The 19,592-nt window shown below is 32.6% G+C and overlaps 2 protein-coding genes and 1 pseudogene across 2 annotated transcripts; 1 reads left to right on the top strand and 2 right to left on the bottom strand.

Annotated features, from left to right (window-relative positions):
- Positions 1–430: 430 nt before the first annotated feature.
- On the bottom strand, positions 431–1,518 carry LOC110698868 (annotated as a pseudogene).
- Positions 1,519–10,231: 8,713 nt separating this feature from the next.
- On the top strand, positions 10,232–14,917 carry LOC110698486 (dehydrodolichyl diphosphate synthase complex subunit NUS1-like). The gene is made up of 8 exons (XM_021875925.1): positions 10,232–10,443; positions 11,554–11,602; positions 12,612–12,882; positions 12,975–13,033; positions 13,262–13,445; positions 13,552–13,648; positions 14,117–14,199; positions 14,553–14,917. The coding sequence occupies exons 1-8, from the start codon at positions 10,418–10,420 to the stop codon at positions 14,558–14,560; spliced, it is 777 nt and encodes a 258-aa protein (XP_021731617.1). The 5' UTR covers positions 10,232–10,417; the 3' UTR covers positions 14,561–14,917.
- A 124-nt stretch (positions 14,918–15,041) lies between these two features.
- LOC110698487 (ATP-dependent Clp protease proteolytic subunit 6, chloroplastic-like) lies at positions 15,042–19,294 on the bottom strand. The gene is made up of 9 exons (XM_021875926.1): positions 19,050–19,294; positions 18,893–18,957; positions 17,769–17,838; positions 17,071–17,272; positions 16,889–16,961; positions 16,571–16,704; positions 16,409–16,462; positions 16,077–16,169; positions 15,042–15,416 (listed from the first exon to the last, which is right to left on the bottom strand). Exons 1-9 carry the CDS (start codon positions 19,139–19,141, stop codon positions 15,369–15,371), a joined length of 831 nt encoding a protein of 276 aa, XP_021731618.1. The 5' UTR covers positions 19,142–19,294; the 3' UTR covers positions 15,042–15,368.
- Positions 19,295–19,592: the final 298 nt, after the last annotated feature.

The following is a 19,592-nucleotide window of genomic DNA, read 5'->3' as shown; positions in this document are numbered from 1 at the left end:
ACACACACAAGATCACTTAGCTAGGTAACCGAGTACATAGTATAAAATATATCATTGGGACTAGCTCGCTCCTCAGGAAGCTAAGTACTAATTAGTATAAATTATATTTGTATGTACGTATGTAATCTTCGTAGGAAGAGCGATAACATCTAAGAAGTAGGGTGTAGAAAAATTTAAACGAACCAAGGCTCAACTAAGTCATAATGACTTACGCCTTGTCTCACTAAGATCGAGGCTCTCTAATCCAACATCACAGCATGTCAGTATCACACTCACAAGTCCCACAAAGGCACAAAGTCATAAAGATAAAATGATAGATGAAGAATAATAGAATTGTAAATCACAACTTTAATTTTTTTGCTATCAATATTATTATTGAGAGAAAACACAAATAAGTAAAATACATACTACTGATATTACGATACATTATTTTAATTAATTACGATACATTCAATTCATCAACTGGTATTACAGCAGATTAGACCACTAGTCACTTATATTGTAACCAGGCCATAATAAGTAGTCACTTTATTATATTGTTACATACTTGAAACTCTTCCTACTGAATTATCATCACTAGTGTTAGATATTATTGGCACCCAAACAAGATTGTCTTCCGGAAAGAAATGGCAAACTGGGGAGGATGAACCAGGTTAATGCCTAGAACCCGAAACGAGGCATGATCAGGACTCCATTGGGAGGTATCCATATGACAAACAGCAACAGCTTGTACAATATTATTATCTTCACCTCTTAATGAAACATGAAACACCTTACTTTCGCTTTCTTGGAAGTGGCAATAGTACACCACGTATGGGTACGGCATGGTGTGACAGGCAACCATTTTCGGGGCTAGTATTTCTTTAGGTGCATCTACTATGGTATAATTTTGTAAATTATTACTACCAAATTTTTCAGACTTTTTGGTGCTCAAGGCCTTAAACTTTGTGTTTAATCCGAAGATTTTATGCACAAAATCGAGCATAGACTCTAAGGAAGTTGGACAAAACTTATCCATGGCTTTAGCTTGAGGCGAAGTTTGAGAGAAGCCGAAAAGTTTAAGAAGATAAGGGAGTTTAGATGGTGAGAAAGGTATTAACTCGGATTCTTCCCTAGGAAGAAAATGAGGAGAACGCGAAGAAGGATTTCGACCCTTAAAGATAGTAGGAATTACATTTCCTAGCTTAAGGTCTTTAGGAGTGAAAAATACTTGTACTGAATGATCCATGTGTGGTGTTGTTGAATGGCCTTGATGCTCATGATGATGATGACTTCCTTCATCGTTTCGATTTGTTGCAACGTTTTCTCCAATTGCATAACCAATCTGCCAAAGAATTTCAAATCCAATACTTAGTATTAGTTAAGGTTGAAGACATAATAATATGAAAATTATACAATACATATTAGAGGGTATAAGGGTAATAATAAAGGAGATAATTAACCATTAATAGAAGCAAATACAAAGCCAAACTCCACCGAGTAAATTGAGAATAATGCATCTTTAAAATTTAATTAGCTTGAAATGTGTTAGTGTGAATGTGTGATGACTGATGAGATCGAGCAATATAAGGCTACATTTTTATAAAGTTGGATGTAAATGATGCATAATGAAATCTAGACTCATAGATTTTTGGAAGCGTTAGACAATAATTGTACATGGTCCCATCTGGCCACATCTATAACTAATACTAAAATAGCAATGTTGATATTATCCTATCCTAAAATTAGAAATGTCATGTTATTAAAATTTTCTTCCAAAACTATAAATGATGTCATCATTTTATGATTTTAATTTTATTTTATTCAATTTCTGGTCAGCTATATTATTATTAGTATCAATTTTCGAAAAACAGTCTATTCTTTCTAATTAACAATGATAATTCAATTTTTCTTCTTCGGGTATCCCTTTCATCATTCAATTTTTCTACGAAATCTTTTTTTAAAAAAAAAATATTTGATGTGTTATTGGTTTTGGAAATTTTGTTTGTTTTAAATTTTGGTATGAAAAAATAAACAAAATTAGATTATTTTATTTGTTCATATTGTGCATCGTACAAGACTAACCTAGTTATCAATATTTAAGCAACCCAATGGTATCCCATAATAACTAACACGATAGACTTCTTTAACTATTCATATACTAACTTTGACTATAGTGTTTTATAAACATAATAACAAAATGTTGTTAGATTGAAAGGTATATATATTGATATAAAGTTTCATGATATAACTTTTTTTTTTATAACTCTCATTAATATTTACTTATATTATGTAAAAATAAGGTCGAACTAGCTCATCGGCATGTGTGTAAATTTTGATTGAGTCAATTATTGTGAGACAGAGGTAGTAACTAAGAACTTACAAAGAAAATACGAAGTACAAGTTTCTCAACATGAGAAACGAAATCTGTTTAATTTCTCAAGAAGCATTGTTGTCATTTTGAGTAGGATAATGGGTAGATTAATTATTTACGACCCCATCCATGTTTTTTTTTTTTTTTGGCCTTTTATGGTAGATTTAATATACATTTTCTTAAAAGTTGTTATGACTAAATTGACTAACTACACAATCTCCTATGAAGTAATAAAAAAATGGTTCTCTTTCGTTTTTTCCTCCTAGATAGATTTTTTTTTCTAACAATAATCTCCGACTTTTTATTAGTGATTGTATGAGTTTGGATTTTCCACTCTTTATTGATTCTTCAAATTTGTGATAATAAAACAAAAACCACTAAACTGCTACAAATAATTTTTAAATTTATTTTAAATATGAAGTCAATTAGAATATTTAACAGTATTTCTTTCATTTTAGCTCAATTATTTAATGATAGGTATCATAGTTTACAATGTCTTGCTTAAATTATATATATTACGCAAATACAAGCAAACATTTAATGTTAAAATTGTGCATGGCACAGGATTAATCTAGTATAAAAAAAAACTAAATATACTCATCGTCATCTAGGTTGCGCTCATTTTGGACAAATGAGCAAAAATTTGTATAAAATGGGTAAATACACTTGTATAGTTACATGATAGCCCTTGTTAAAACTTTCTAAACCCGAATTGAGAAGTCCACTGCAACTCTAGTCTCCATGCACGCAACAGCCAACTTCACAGCACCACAAGCATCTCTCACCACTGCACCTGCCACAGTTCAATTTGTACAGGCTATCACCAGGGGGCTGCCATATAAAGATTTAATTTGTAGCATGTTACCGTTTTCTTTTTTCATTATAACTATCAAAATAGTTAACAACTTCTTTAATAAGGCATTTTCCAAGAGTTTTAGAGCGTCTCAATTATTTTGACCAATGAGTGAGAGATTTATATTTTATTTTAGAACTAAATTATTCAATAGCCACATAAGCAAAATCAATAATGACATTGAGATACTTAAATGCACACAAATAAATTAGTAATTTATAATTAAAATTTATATGTATAAAAAAATTAACACTTATATAAGCAAAATTATCAAAAGTCATACAATTACCATTTAAATATTATCTACATGACAAAGATTTAAAATGAATAAACATAAAATACGTTCAAATCTTCATAAAACAAAATATTAAAATGAGCTTTTAGAGCCCCACATAAAAAAGGTGTTATTTGGACCACTGAAAAAAAATTTAAAGTTTATTTTAAAATTAAAAAATTAAGTTGCTACACAAGCAAAATTAACGAATATGGTGTTATACAAAATTCAAAATCTGATATACAAAAGTCAAAATATGGTTATACGGTGTTATTATAAAGTGGACTCGTGGTGATTCCAGTCTCATGCAAAACATTTTATTATGTTTAACTTTAATTTTAGAAGATTGAGATTCAAATATATAATAATAGACACAAGTGATTGTCAAAAAAAAAAAAAAAAAGACACAAGTGTTACAAACTTTTTTTTTTTTTGACGACACACCAGTGATACAAACTAATTAGCTTGACAGTGTGATTTTGATCATATATTATGTTGTGTATATATCCCACATCAAAGAAAGACAAGAAAGCCGAAAGTTGTGTTTACCTTATTACAAGGCTAGCTAAGGAAATGTGTGCTACCCTAATATTCATATGATATTGATTTGGAACCTCTTTAGATTTATCAAGTGAACACTTAAAACGGGTACGACTCTAACTCATTTAATATGGAGTAACATACTCAGGGAAATTGATTTTGGCACACCATTAATAATTCATATTGGCACACCTCCATGTGAGAAAAACAAAAAAATAATACTCTCTCATAAGGTGTGCCAAAATCAACTTATGATGTGCCAAAATCACTTCCCTATACTCGTGCTACATTGCATAAATAATGAAAGGGTAATGCTATATGTAGAGCCCTATGGGCTATATTTAAGCATTAAATACACTCTTAAATTGTATAAAAACAGAAATTCATGACAAAAACACGCATAAATCAGTGTAATAAGTGTTTATATTTTTATAATTTCTTAAATTTTTACGATTTTCTAGTGTGTATTTAATGCTTATATGTAGCCCTAAGGGCTATGTGCCTATGTATAACATTTTCCATAATTAAAATGGGGACTAGCTATTATTTATTGCATTATTGATTGTTTGTCTATTTACTTGTTCTTCTCCCTATAAATAGAAAATCGAGACTAGCTATCTTTCCAAATAAAATCATATCAAGTTAAACTCACTAGCTAGCTTATTGATTTCACAAGTATGAAGAGCAACATCAGCATCATGTTCATAGCTCTACTCTCAATTATTTTGGTATTTTTCTTATGTTTTATTTGCTTCTACTCCATAGTCCGTACAAATAATTTTTCTTTCAGATTATTCACAATAATAATAGTAATAGTGTATTCTGTAGTATGGAAGTACTCTTACTTATGCAGTCCTGCCTTTTATATTGTATATCTAAGGTTTTTTCTCTTTGAAAAATTATAAATATCTAGCTACATTAAAGCTTAAGTTACTAATGCAGTCCTCGCTGCTTCAAAAAAATTAAAAAAAAAAAAAAAAAAAAACACTAATGCAGTCATGGCTTTAAGAAATGAATTTCAAGGAAGATTTATTTTAATTTCAAAAATTGAATATCGACTTACCAATGATTAATTTATAGTAATTGAAATAAGGTTAACAACTTAAATTCTCTTACAAACGTATAAAGGTGTATCTAGAGCCTATTTTGTTCATCTTATTTTCACTTATTTCAGGTTAAATGAGTTCAGTTAAGGATAAATAAGTTACCCAAATAATACAAATTACAACTAAAATAAGTTTTTTTTTATTTATTTTTTTTTTTAAGAAAAAACTAAAATAAGGTCTAATAAGTTCAGATAAGTGAAAATCAGGTGAATAGAACATACAGGTGTCAATTCGAGTATTCGGGTCGAATCTATTTTAAATTTAAGTCATGTTAAATTATTGGATCCATATAAGTAGTACTTCGAATTTGGTATTTTTCGTGTTAGTTTTTGACCTCTAGGTACATCTTATTCAAATGATATTTACTTATTTGAACAAGAACATATTCAAGTGTAATTAGAGTAATGAAAACATTCCCCGCCAAAAAAAAAAAAAGTAATGAAAACATTCCATATTACAAACTAAGTACTTCATATTTCTTTTTAATCCTAGCTCAAGATATCATATGATAAACAGTTTGCAGGCCCAATTGATGGGAGGAAAGGCCCAGAAGAATATTGGACAGAGGTAGTGAATGAGCAGCCCATTCCTGAATTTATCAAAGATTTTATAAATGCATATGAAGCCCATGAGAAGGGAGAAGCAGATAAAAGTCTCATTAAAGATGTCAATAATAATGAAGTAAAATCTTTTGATGAAGATTGCGACTTACATAATGATAAGCTAGCATCTAAGAAGTTGATTGGAGATGAATTTGAACCAAGCTCCAACCTTTTCTTCTACCGCAAATATCAAAGTGATAAGCCAGTATCTAAGAAGTTGATTGCAGATGAATTTGAACCAAGCTCCAACCTTTATTCTACCCCAAATACCAAAGTGATAAGCCAATATCTAAGAAGTTTTGATTGGAGATGAATTTGAACCAAGCTCCAACCCTTTATTCTACCACAAATACCAAAGTGATAAGCCAATATCTAAGAAGTTGATTGCAAATGAATTTGAACCAAGCTCTAACCTTTTATTCTACCACAAATACTAAAGTGATAAGCCAATATCTAAGAAGTTGATTGCAGATGAATTTGAACTAAGCTCCAATCCTTTGTTCTACTACCATGATTAGGAGTCTTGTTGATTTACGTCTTCCGTCTTGCTAAGATTGTCCTTTTTTCTCTTTAATGAGCTTATATGATTTGGTATTTGTATTTTCATGCATTTTATTAGCATTGTGTGTATGAACAAGTTTTTTTTTTTTTTTTTTAAACAATTTTACTAAAAACCACTAAAAGAAATCAAAATTCCTGAATGAATAAGTAAGGAGTGTAAATGAGCCGAGCCGAGTATTACCTTGTTGTAACACCCTATAAATTCCTTTCCTTTAAAATATTTATTTTGACCTTTTTAAAACACAAAATAGGAAAATCTAAGACATTATCGCCACCGTGAAAATGGCTAAGGCAATTATCAAAGACACACAGCGGAAGACTATCTTTAAAACCATTCAAAACAAGTCAACTTAAAAGTCAAACCAAACGAAAGTAAAATCAAACAAAGTCAAACAAAGTCAACCTACAGCTTGGAACCATTGTAGACCCTTAAAACCAAACAATATTGAAAACCTTTACGTTAGTCTCATGAGCATAATAAAATAAATAATATTCAAAGCAAATAAAACACATCATAATCCTATGGAAACGAAGCATGATTCGCTCTTCACTCATGCCTATCATGAAAATGCTTCGTCACCTGAAAAACTTCCTTCTACTTGTCCCCACTACTCGCTATTAGAAATGGGTCGTCGTAGGGCCAAGGTAAAGACAAGGCCAAAAAAACATATAACACACAATCAGCAATGCTGAGTACGTAAGCGTAATAAAACCACACTATCATGCTTTCATCCTATCATCACACAAACTTACCTTGTTGCACCTGTAAACAAGCATAGAAGACATCCAACATTTAACTAGACAAATACCAATGTCCATTTAATTTGATTACGCATCGAACGGGTTTCCCCCTAACCTGCCCCAATAAAGGGGTACTAACACGGGAGCTAACCGTGGCAGTATAAAAGAACCATTTGTAAGTGGCGGAATTCTTGCGTATAATAAAAAGGAATATATAGCGTCCTATACTCCCTGTAGAAATTATGGTCAAATATAAAGTCGCGTAACTCCCCACATATGTTCATACTCAGATCAAGGTATATACGTTCCAAGAGTTTTGGTGTGTAATCTCTTTCACTTTACGTTGTTTTACATATTATTATACTTAGTGATGACTCTCAAACCATAACACAATCAAACATTATAATTCATTCAAGCAATCAAACATACCAATTTAATTCTTGAATAATTAGTGACCACATAAATTTAATGTTGAATCCTTTTTAAATTACCTCGGTGTTAAATAACACCTTAAGCGCATAAAGCACCACAAATCCTATCCCTCGGTGTTTAGAACACCTTAAGTGCACTTAGGCACCAAAATATAATTTTTATCCTCGTGTACATAGACACTTATTTAGCTCCTTCCTCATACTTATAGCATCAATAAAAATTATATGAACCATAATAAAATTTCCTTTTCATATTCCAAACCAAATTTAACATTTAGTTTAATTAAACATGCCTTCCATCATGCCAATAATAAACGTGTGGCTCGTATCCAACATGCCAACATATTTAATTCCAATCACCAATTCATCATAAATAATTCATACCTCACAAATCAATCACCAACATCAATCCAATCAACAAATTTGAACAAGCACCTATCATGATACTAGTTGGAATTAATTTATCAAAGCATAGCATGCTTCTACATATTCAAATAATTACCAAGTACGTAAACGTACCTTGAATATGATCTCTAAATCGCCAACTAAATTAAATCACTCACTTGGAAAACTCCTACAAACCAAAATTACAAAAGAGGCATTATTACTTATTCAATATAAATTTATAGCAATATATACACTCCTTAAATCACTCATAAATCCTTTAAACAAGCTAAAAATTTAATTTTAAAACCCTTACTTTTATTCCCAATTAATGGGTAATTAAAAATCCTTTCAAGAAACATAATTATAGCTTATATATAAAAATTCTAATTTTATTAAATCATCTAAAATTGTTGTAATTGTGTTTTAAAACACTTATTTCAATAATTTAAATCACCCATAAACAATTTCCATCAATATACATAAACTTAGAAACCTAGGGTTTATAATTTGGGGCATTTTAATTCAAAAAATCAAATCTGAAATTTATATACATCATACTTAAAATCAAACATCATAAAAAATCATCACAAAACCCAAAAACAATAATTAGATTAATGGTGGATTTAATTAAAAATCAAAAGAACAAATTTTTTTTTTCCCGAAAGGGGTGCATGACCACCAAGGTCAAGCTGCCGTCGTCCCCTCTTGGTGGCCGCCGCTGCCGGCGAGTGCTGGTGGTACGGTGGTGGCAGCCGGTCGGTGGTGGCTGTGTTGGTGGTCAGATGGTGGTGGTGTGTGTGGGTGTGATGAAACAAAATAAAAATAAAGGGGAAAGGGAAAATAAGAGAGAGAAAGAGAAAATTAGAAGAGAGAGTTACCTTTGGGTATATTCCACCTTGGGCAAGGTTCAATTTGCCCATGTGATAGGTATTTATACCCCCTCTCTAGACCGTCCTACTTAAATTCTCTTTTCTACCCTTAATGATCCCTTCTCCTATTCAAACTAGTATTTTGACTTTCCTTAAATATTGTTCACTTTAAAAATGATCTTTTTATAAAATAATATGCCCCAAAGTTTCCAATCATGAAATAAAATATTTTCAAGATTGTTAAATAATTAAAAATAAACTTTTAATTAAAATAATTCTTTTTAAATTAATGAAACACCATAAATAATTCATTTCAAATTATTTAAATACTTTAAGAAATACTTATTTAAGTTAAAATACATATAAAAATACGAGGTATTACACTTGTTCATGTTCAACTTCATTTAACTTAGGCGAGTCTGAGCACGATCCCGAGCTTTCAAGCGAGCTTAAAAATCTGTTCAAGCTCGGCTTATTTAGTACACTATATGTCCGCAAATGGTTCGTGAACGGCTCGTTTATTAAACGAGTTAATAAACGAGTGAGCTTAGTAATAAACGAGCTTCTCTAATAAATGAGCTTTGTACTTTTGACATTTGAAAATCTCAAAATTAGCATAATAATTAAATCTTAATTATAAACCTAAGAAGTAAATCTTAATTATTAACAAACTTAAGAATTAAGAGTTGTTCATGAATTTATCTGAACGAACATATCTATGTTCGTGTTCAAGCACATTTATTAAACGAGCTTCAAAATTTGTTCATGCTCGGGTCATTCATCAAATAAACGAACATGAACGAGCTTCAATCGAACTCGAACCCAAATAGTTTATTGATCGATTTGGTTCATTTACACCCCTATGACAGAACAAGTAAAAGTCATGTCTTGGTCCGAGTGGGAATAACATTTCTCTTTTGTAGAGTGTGGTTCTTACAGGCGTTTGTACCGTGCATCGTATAGATGTTTCGTGGAAAGAACATATTATACAAATATAAAGAACATACAGTTATAGTGAAAAGAACATACTATTAAATTGTAATAACAAATACTTAAAGTAAAAAGAACATATTTGCACCAAAAAAGAGTGAAAAGAACATTTGTCCATGTTTTTTGATTGTCAGTGTAATGTACTTTTATTTGTCATATAATGTTTATTGCTTATAGTGAAATGTTCTTTAAATTTTGTTTTTAAATTATGGTGGGTATATATAAATAATGTTCATTACATAATATTATCATGTTCTTTAATAATATTACAGATGTTCTTTAGATATATATATATATATATATATATATATATATATATATATATATATATATATATATATAAAATAAAAATAAATAATAAAAAAAAAACATAAATTGGATATTCTTTACAAAACAACTATATGTTATTTACAAAACAGCTATATGTTCTTTCCGCGTTTTTTGTCTGTACCAAGCAAGATACAGGTGGGTACCGGGTGTACATTAAAATTTTCACTCTTCTACATGTTCTGGCCATAAAATATGCCAATTTTGCCCTCGAGGTGGTTTATCAAAATATTAAATTAGGTTCCATTGTATTTGTCATCATTTTTTTCTCAAGTCTAGTACAACTTTAGTCACTCCACTGTACCAGTCCACCCGAATTTCCAACGCCATCGATTACACGTTGACTGTCGTCGCCACCACTTCTCGGCGCAATAATCATCATCATGACTTCGCAAACTGTTCATCATCGGTTGGTATTCTCAACTTTCTTGATATTTTTGTTTTTCAATTAGAATGCTACGAGATTGAATTTTGTACTTCAAAGTTATGTGATTAATATTTTTTTTTGTTTTGTTTAATTTTCTGTCAAAATTTCCGACTTTCTCTTTTCCTTAGATTGATTGATCAACTAAAAATCAAAACTTTATTGTACAATACATTTTTTTTGTACGACTATTGCCTGGTTTTTTTTTAATTTTTGGTTGATATGCTTCTATTTGTGGGTTATGACTTTTGATTGTGAAATTGAGTTGATTGTGAAAAATTCATGTCTAACTGAGTAACTGCATCTATAGCTAAATCTTTCACTTTTATAATCGAGGGATTTTTTTTCTTCTTCAAAAAAAAAATCGAGGGAATTTTTAATTTTTAGTACGTTAGTCAGAGTAGGAGAGAAATGGGGAGATGAGAGGTATGGGGCTCACCATTGTTGAATAGCTAAATGAAAAAATCATGAACCAATTACGATGTGATTTGAGTTTAAGATGTATTAAAAGTCTAAATTATTGATTTAATCCCTAAACGATGGTGATTTTCTTGGAAAGTGGAAGTTTTGCTTACTATGTTAGGGTGATCATATTAAACTATTGGTACATCTGGTAGTATTTTAGAATCAAGAGTCTATTATTGTGTTAAACTATAGATTATGCTTAGTAACTCAGATTTTAGTTTAAGATGTATAAAAACTGCAAATGATTGATGGATTTTCAAAATGATGGTGATTATTTGGGAGACAACAGTTCTAATTATTAGGTAGGGAAGTAGGGGTGTCTATGGTAGACCTAAATTCTAGAGAGATAAAAAAACGGGAATCATACAAAGTATATGTCCTATTAAGAAAGGAAGAAAAAAGAGGATTTCTAGACAGGTATAGGAAAATATCATGCTAAAGCTCTTCACACACTTCCTGACTTTCTGGTTGTGTTTGTTATTTGTGTGTTGAAGTTTAATTTCTTAATGTTTTCTTGTCCTCCTTAGCGAAATACTTGCTCTTTCCTTGGGTTATTGTACTGTGGAATTGTTTATCGGCTCTTCTTTCTTATTGAATATTGAAATATTTGATGTCTTGTTGAAATTGCAGATTAATGGATTTTAGAGAAAGGTACTTGCGTTCATATTGGATGACCAAGGTGAGAACTAACCCTTTCGGAAACCATTGTTTTATGTTGCTATGAACTTAATCTGTTGCTTAAGTTTTGTTTGCTTTAATGTTGTTATTCAGTGTTGGTGTTGGAGTTGTCAAATTCATGGAAGAAAAACTTCTTGTTCCGACTTATGCAACAAATTAATGAATTTTTGCCCTAAACTTAGTTACATCCATTGACTTGAAGATATAAGTGTCTGATTGTTGAGAGGGATTTTAGATTAGCTATGAATGAAATGCCAATAATGCTGTGAAAACTTTAGTCTCTTACGAGATGCAGGTTAGTGAATTGTGTTAGAACTGGAGAAAAAATTTACTCTTGGCGAAGCTGTTTTGAACTTATATCTTATAGTGAACTTGAGTTAGCTCCGATAGTGAAAGCAACTATAGAACAAGAAAGAGATCTGGAAATTCTATAGGTCTTGGGTAGTGTAAACTCAAACTTGTTTGAGGTTGTTCAATTTAATTGGTGGATTATATTAGGCCTTTGAAGGTAAGAGTCTGAATTCTATAATCCTGGAGTGCCTAAGATTCTGTAGTATTGCATGCAGGTTGGGCATGGAGTTATGCTCTATGAAAATTTTAAAAGTTTACGGATTATGTTGGTGGGCATGGAGTGGATAACTCTCATCTGCAATGCAATGCAAATATTAGCTGACAGAATCATGTATTGTATTGTTTGGAAAGGATACATTTTCTCTCATGTATCAGATATAGGCAACTCAATTAGACATGTTGAGCTAGGCTGATTGTGAATAGATAATCTACAGGTCCATAGAAACAGTAATTCTTGAGGCATGTGATACTTATTTTAGGAATATTTTTCTGATTTCTAACTTGCAAAGTCTTTTTTTAACAAAACTTGAATTGACCTAACTAACTACTGTGTCTTTCGTGTTTTTTGTGCCTGCACACAAGTTATGACCAGGGTGTCACATATGCTTATTTGTAATTTCTTTCATGTGTCTGATGTGTATCATCATGTGCCTTTGCAGGTTACTAGATTTGCTGCTATACTACTGTGGAATATTCTACATTTTTTGGTGACAATATGGTACTGGGTAAACGATGTATATTACACTCTTGAAAGCTACCTTATCACTTGTGGATTTTTTAAGAAATACAGATATTTAGATCCAAGTAAGGTGAAATACCTGGCTATTGTGATTGAAAGTGAAGAAGCGTACCAGATTTCAGAAGTTATTGAGCTTTTGCATTGGGTGACTGCTATTGGAGTGAAGCATGTTTGTCTTTATGATATGGAAGGTAAAATTGTGGTGATCTATAGATAGATGTTGAATTACCCCCCAACCCTCCAAAATTGTCTGTATCAGTTTGCCTGAGGTTCTGTTGTTTAGGGGTGTTGAAGGAATCACAGGAGACCATCATAGATGAATGCAATGCAAGACCACGGAAGGTATCAATTCTTCTTATGTGATCCTAACCAGACAAGCTTTTGTGCATGTTTGCTACAGAGTTATGTAACAGAGAGTAGTTTGGGTTTGCATATAATTAATGGATTTATCTTAATAGGAAGATGGTTGAATCATAAACTTGCATTTACTCCCATCAGATTATGATAGATCCTTTTTTTGCTGTTAGTTCTGCGGGAGGTTTCGCTGAAAAAGTTATCCTATTTTTGCAGGCAGTTGAAACAGATGAAGCTGTCCTAAAGCCTAGTCAGTTGATTTTGGAGTTTATTTCAGTCTCTGATGGGAAAGAAGGTGTAGTTAAAGCAGCAAATTTGCTTTTTTCAAAGTATAAGGATGGTAATGGAGACAAGACAAAATTTACTGAACCAATCATTGACGAGGCTTTACAACTAGTTGGTTTGTCTATTTTTCAGAATGTTTTCTTTGAAGGTTTTTTTTCAGAATTTGACAACTATTTAGTCTCTTAAAGTAAATTCCTTATTCAATTTATTTCTATGAGCAGGTTGTTCTGGTCCCGAACCTGATCTACTTTTAATTTACGGACCTGCAAGATGTCATCTTGGCTTTCCACCGTGGAGATTAAGCTATACTGAGATTGTGTGAGTAAATCTTTTGGAAGTGTGAACCATTATAACCTTGCGTTGTAAGCACAATTTTTTTGGACTAGCTAACACAGCAGTAAACAAAAAATTAAAACAAAGGACACAGTTTGTCATGGACAAGGTTTGAAAGGTTAAAGGCTCTCACAAGTAAATGTCACCCCTTCAAAAAATAGTAAATGTCACTGTTTCTTGAACCACACTGGTTGTAAATTTTTTTCCCTCTTATTTTCTTTCTTCGTAATCCAATTTTCATTTCTTGACATCAGGTTACTCTGTACAGGAGATTTTCTTAGCACATTGAAATTGTTAGTTGTACGCTGTGTCTCCATATTAAATTTGGTTGCCTAGTGCATTCCATTGCCCTATTGTTAGGGCCTATCTTCTGTAGTTATGCTTCTTGTGTCTTGCTTTGACCATACATTTACAGTGGATGTTTTACATTGAGGCTTTCTTTTTCTGTTGTAGACATATGGGAAATTTGAAATCTAAGAAATACGGTTCCTTAATCAAGGCCATTTACAGATTCACTACAGTTCGCCAAAACTATGGTAAGTCTTTATGTAAATTGTTTGTTCCATTATCATTTACTTGTTAAACATTCAGAAACTGAAAAGGGCGCCCCCTGTTATGTGTAAAGATGAGTAGATAAGCAAAAATAATTACTACACTTTCTTCTATACCGTCAAGGGTTCTGCTATTCATAACATGAAAAATTATTGATGGCTGTTATAATGTGTGAAGGCTTGAGATTACACATTTCTCCATCAGCAAAGCTTTCAATATTCAACTATTTGGCTGGTTCAATGTTCAGATTTTGAGAATGGATTCGTCGTGCTTTACTTCACATGCTGTACAGCATTGTTTCTGATATCTTGGCTACTGTCTTTTACTCTATTCTCAGGTACATAGCATATACACCAGAAGTGCTACTGATCGATAGATAAAAGGAGAAGCATTTTAAACATGCCAGAACACTATATGGATGTATGAGTAAGCTTAACACTATACCACGACATTCTTATGGGGAGGGAGATTCTTAAATACATGAATTGTTATCTCCTCCCACAGCCCCCAAAATAAGAAAGTTGGTCCCTGTTTGTAGGGAGGCAATCATTTTGTACTTCTTAAAGCTCTTGTGAGTTTGGCACAAGGTTGTAAATTGATTGAAATTGATTTGTTTATGAACGTGCACGTCCATGAAAAGGCTCATCTTGAACTATAATTTATGAACAGACTTGTTATTGCAATAGTTTATCATGATGAAAATCATTGCAATAGTTTCTTGTTATAGAAACGTTTTATCAGTCATACCATTTATATAGTAAGGTGATATTTCTTATATTTTGACCTTGTGCTAAACAAAACTTGTAAAAGCAACAAATTGCCTGCACCTCTCCCTCTCTAATCGGAAACCATTCCTGCTAGAAGCAGAATTTGGATCTGTAGAGTTTCTGTTCAGCAAAACAAAATCAATTGGAACATTACTTGCCTGCAATTTACCATTTGATTTTCAAAAAAATTGAATATAAATCCTCTTTGAAGATATACAAGGACAACAACCATGTCCCTTCCAATTACAATGTTGCAACTTAATTAGTTAAGCTGAGATTGCAACGCAACAAAATTAGTATTGGACAACTAGTGAACGATACTTCGTACAACAGCTATAAGAAAGATGCATCCATGAAATGATTGCAACATGTCATACGCAGCATCCTCAATACTCTGTTTCCAAAATGCCATCTATAAGACCAAACTCCATCGCCTGCACAAGGAAGGGAGGAATATAAACAAAGGACAAAATCTTGCCGATAAGCCAAAGAAAGGCACTTATGAAGACTTTTTAGAATATCAAAATCAGCATAATTAACAAAACACACACACACACAAGATCCGTCTCTGCAAAAAATAGATTGGGTAATGGAACATTAAAGAAAGGCTTATGGATTTTCCACCTCTGAAATCACGAGTGATGACCTAAAAATTCAATGTGAGTTCAGACCAAAATTTGCTGATATCAGTGTGTACTGTGAAGATCATGCAAAATGGATAGCATGATCCCACTCATTAAGCACTTTTTTCTGCCAAACTGGTGCGAGGAAAGGATGAAGTAAATTCTTAATACAGGTGAGAAATATAAATTTTGTGAAATATTTTTACTAAATTCCAGAATCTGGGATGATGGACAAAAACTGCAAGTACATGTTATAAATAGCTTAAAATGGCTCTTTATATGCAAAGGTTTGCACTGAACTTTGTTTGCTTTTTAAGCACAAGTTTATAGTTTGCAAGCAATGAGACAATTGCTATTCTCTTAGTATGCAACAATGTTTTTATTATTGCAAAAATTAGAGGAGCTTTTTTTCAAGTAGAGAGGAACATTTAAGAAGCCCACATATCCAACAGTATAATTGCTTGACGTTACCTCTGTAACAGATAAGAAACGATCTCTCTCTGTGTATTGCTGTACTTTTTCAAGTGGTTGACCAGTGAATGCAGCATACATCTTGTCAATTTTCTGCAATACATCCACAAGGAAGAAAGTTTTGATCAGAACTAGACTCAGTATACCACACTGTAAAGCAGTAAACTCATAAGAACATTTACAAATACTTATAAATCATATAAGATGCGTGTCTAGCCCCCAACACATGCTTCACTGCGTCCATCAGTACAGAAGTTCAATGTAAATGCTGAGTAATGACTTTAATAGTTATGCTTGCTTAAAACAAATGAGGAATAGAGACTGAGACTAACATGGCGAGACTGAACTGCTTCATTCACTTGACGCCTGACGTCCTCAACGTGACCCTACAAGATACATGCAAAGATCAAGCTCTCATATGCAACATATTAAACCAGAACCACTTGTATAATTTGCTGCATCAACACGGTATAATATGAGAATTAAACACATACCCCACATCCACTCTGTGGTTGATGGATCATAACACGTGAATTTGGCATCGCATAACGCATCCCCTTTTCTCCACCAGCAAGGAGAAGTGCACCTTGACTTGCAGCTACACCAAAACAAACTGTCCAACTTTTGGCTTTATCTGAAAGTGAAAATACCATTGTTAACAGAAGCTTTCCAGTATTCTTTTACTGATATGAACCCCCAGGAACCAGCAAAAAGATTCTGAATCCAATACTACCCCATCTCTCTTTCACATTGTGCATAAAACCAAATATACCCCCGCCCTTGCCCCCAACAACTGCAAAATAATCTTAGACAGCTTACCCAAGACATGCAGTCATAAATCCCTAACACGGAATATGTGCTTCCACCAGGGCAGTTTAAATACATCTGAAAAGGTGGGTGAGATACCCATCAGCCACAAAAATTCTCAGCCCTGAACCTTGATGCAAAGATTGATATGGGAAGGGAAGAACACGTGAGCTATTGAAAAGAATACCAGTATGTCAGAATTTTCGTCAATAGTTGCCAAAGTTACTAGCTGAGATATAACACGTTGAGCCACCTGAGAATTCACTGGTTGCCCAATAAATATGATCCGGTTCCTGAATAAAACGCTAGAAAGGTCCAAAGGTCCCCCTGGTGTCATTACAGCAGGCAATACAGGTGGATTACCCTTTCTGGCTTCTATAGGCCCATTGCTGGCACAAAGTAGAAGAGTATGAGGGAAGAATGTAACTATCAAGGCAATAGTCAATCAAAAAATACAGCAATAAATAAAATAAGGTTATTCCATCAGTTATTGTCCACTCATATATAGAACATTGTACTTAGAAACTAACAACGATAAAAGAGACCTAACTCCTTTCCTTCTGCTGCTATTGAGTGTAACTCTAAATCACTTAAGCAGGAACCCATATGGTTGAAGATTAGATCATTTCAATGGTACATCACCACAACCCCCTCCCCCCCCCCCCCCTATTTCCCTATCCAAGAATCTATATCAAATGCTAATAATTACAATAACACAATATGCAAATGTGGTATACTAGTACAATAATACATTGTTTAACAGATAAATTAAAGTCTGCAAATTTTTCTTTCTGAATTCTTGCAGAGTTCTTTGTTTCCAGATAAAAGAAATATTGATTCAAATTGACAAATGGATAAATTATCTTAACTAGAAAAGCAACATACCTTAAAGTTGAATTGTACTGACCAGATTGATCGGGCTTCAAAGGCAGACCAATGCTTTTACTAGATAATCCTGCAATGGTAATGACATCGCAGCTTAAACATACAAAGTCAAGCTCAACTTAGAGAGAAGTACAACACACCATCAGCAACTTCACCCACATTTCTTCTTTGAAGGCAATAGGCATACCAGGAAAAAAAAGGCAATACAAATAGACCACTTAGTCACTTACAACTCGTTTGTCAGGTAGAACTAAATGGTGGTAATGAGAATGAATTAGCCAATCTGTAAGAAAAATTAAGGTTCATTCCCATGGTAATACTAGTTCATCCTAGATTAGCTTTTTTTTATATATACAATTTTTCATTACCATCCATTAGCATCTGTGGTGATATTAGGTGGTAGATATTTTTACAGAATAACACAAGTTTGAGGATGAGATAGAATTACTAAGGACATTATGATGTAATTTTGCTTGCCAAATTACAATTGAATCTATTCTCATAACCGCTATCTATATTGGCTACCAACAGAGCTGTTGGGGGGGGGGGGGGGGGGTTTCTCGTATTTGTCATTCATCTATTGCTGGTAGATAAGTTTATCTTTCCTGAAATGGTTCAGCTTAGTCTCCTCCCAAACAATTATTCCTATTTCCATAAAAACCCCATTCATACTTGAGAGATCACAAACAAGGGTATTCAATGGCATTCACAAACAAGGGTATTCAATGGCATACTCCTCTTCAAATTTCTCTAACCCTAATGTCACTACATTTCCATTTCCAAATCCCCTCTCTTTATAAATTGGGCAATCCCACAAATCAATCATGATATTCTAATTCAGATTTCCATTCAATTTGCGAAAAAAAACTAGATGCCTAAATTAACATATAACACCAACTAAAAGCTAAAAAAATAAGCAGTCATCCAATTCATACCCACAGCAATACTAACAGCAAATTCATACTTTTTCAATCAATTCAGAAAACTATAATGCAAGAAAATATCACAGCTAAGCAGTCTAATTATACGTTTCAGTAACAAATAAAAATCATCCTCAAACATTTCAAATTTCGGAAAAAAAAAATTGAAAAGATAAATTTGTAGATTGTAAGAAATTAAATTACCAGAAATAGATGAATAATCACTGGAGTAATTGGATAATACAGAAACAATCGATTTATTCGAGCTTCTGCAATTGTAAATCAATGAATTAGAAACTATATTAAAAAAATAAAAAAATTAAAATGCTATAAATTTAAATTGGGGTGAAATTAAAGATACCTTTGGGAGAGCAATGGAAATGGCGAGGTTTTAGTTTTCTGAGAAGCAATTGAAGAACAAGTAAAATAGGTTGAAATTGAAGCTGCCACCATTTTTGTGATTTCTGGGTGCTTGGAAGAGTGAGTGAGTAGAAGAGAGAGAAAGAAGGTGTTAGTGAAGAAGACGACTCTGCTATACAGATGTTCTCGATGAATGGTGATGTTTTTGGGTTTTGGAAGGTGTAACTCTTTTGGATTGGGGTGGGTAAACAGTTGGACATGGGCCGAGCCATTATATAAGCCTATACGAGTGGTATGTCGATGGGCATGGGTCGTGTATGGATATCATGTTCGAAAATTAGTTACGACTTTCATTAAGGGTTTAGCCAACCTTTCGTCATGAATCTTTTAATGGAAACGAATGATGATATCAAATGTTGTGTTTAGGTACAGATCGTTAAGTCACTAGACTACCAGCATAGCTTGTGGATATGAGCCAATTGACCCAAGCCTAACCTTAGCTATGCTTGGATTTGAGTCAATTTTATGTTGCATATAAATCAAT

Source organism: Chenopodium quinoa, unplaced genomic scaffold, assembly GCF_001683475.1.
Source record: "Chenopodium quinoa cultivar QQ74 unplaced genomic scaffold, ASM168347v1, whole genome shotgun sequence".
In the NCBI taxonomy this organism is placed as follows: Eukaryota; Viridiplantae; Streptophyta; class Magnoliopsida; order Caryophyllales; family Amaranthaceae; genus Chenopodium; species Chenopodium quinoa.
The sequence above is the reverse complement of the archived record's forward strand: the minus strand, read 5'-3'. Positions and strand labels throughout refer to the sequence as shown.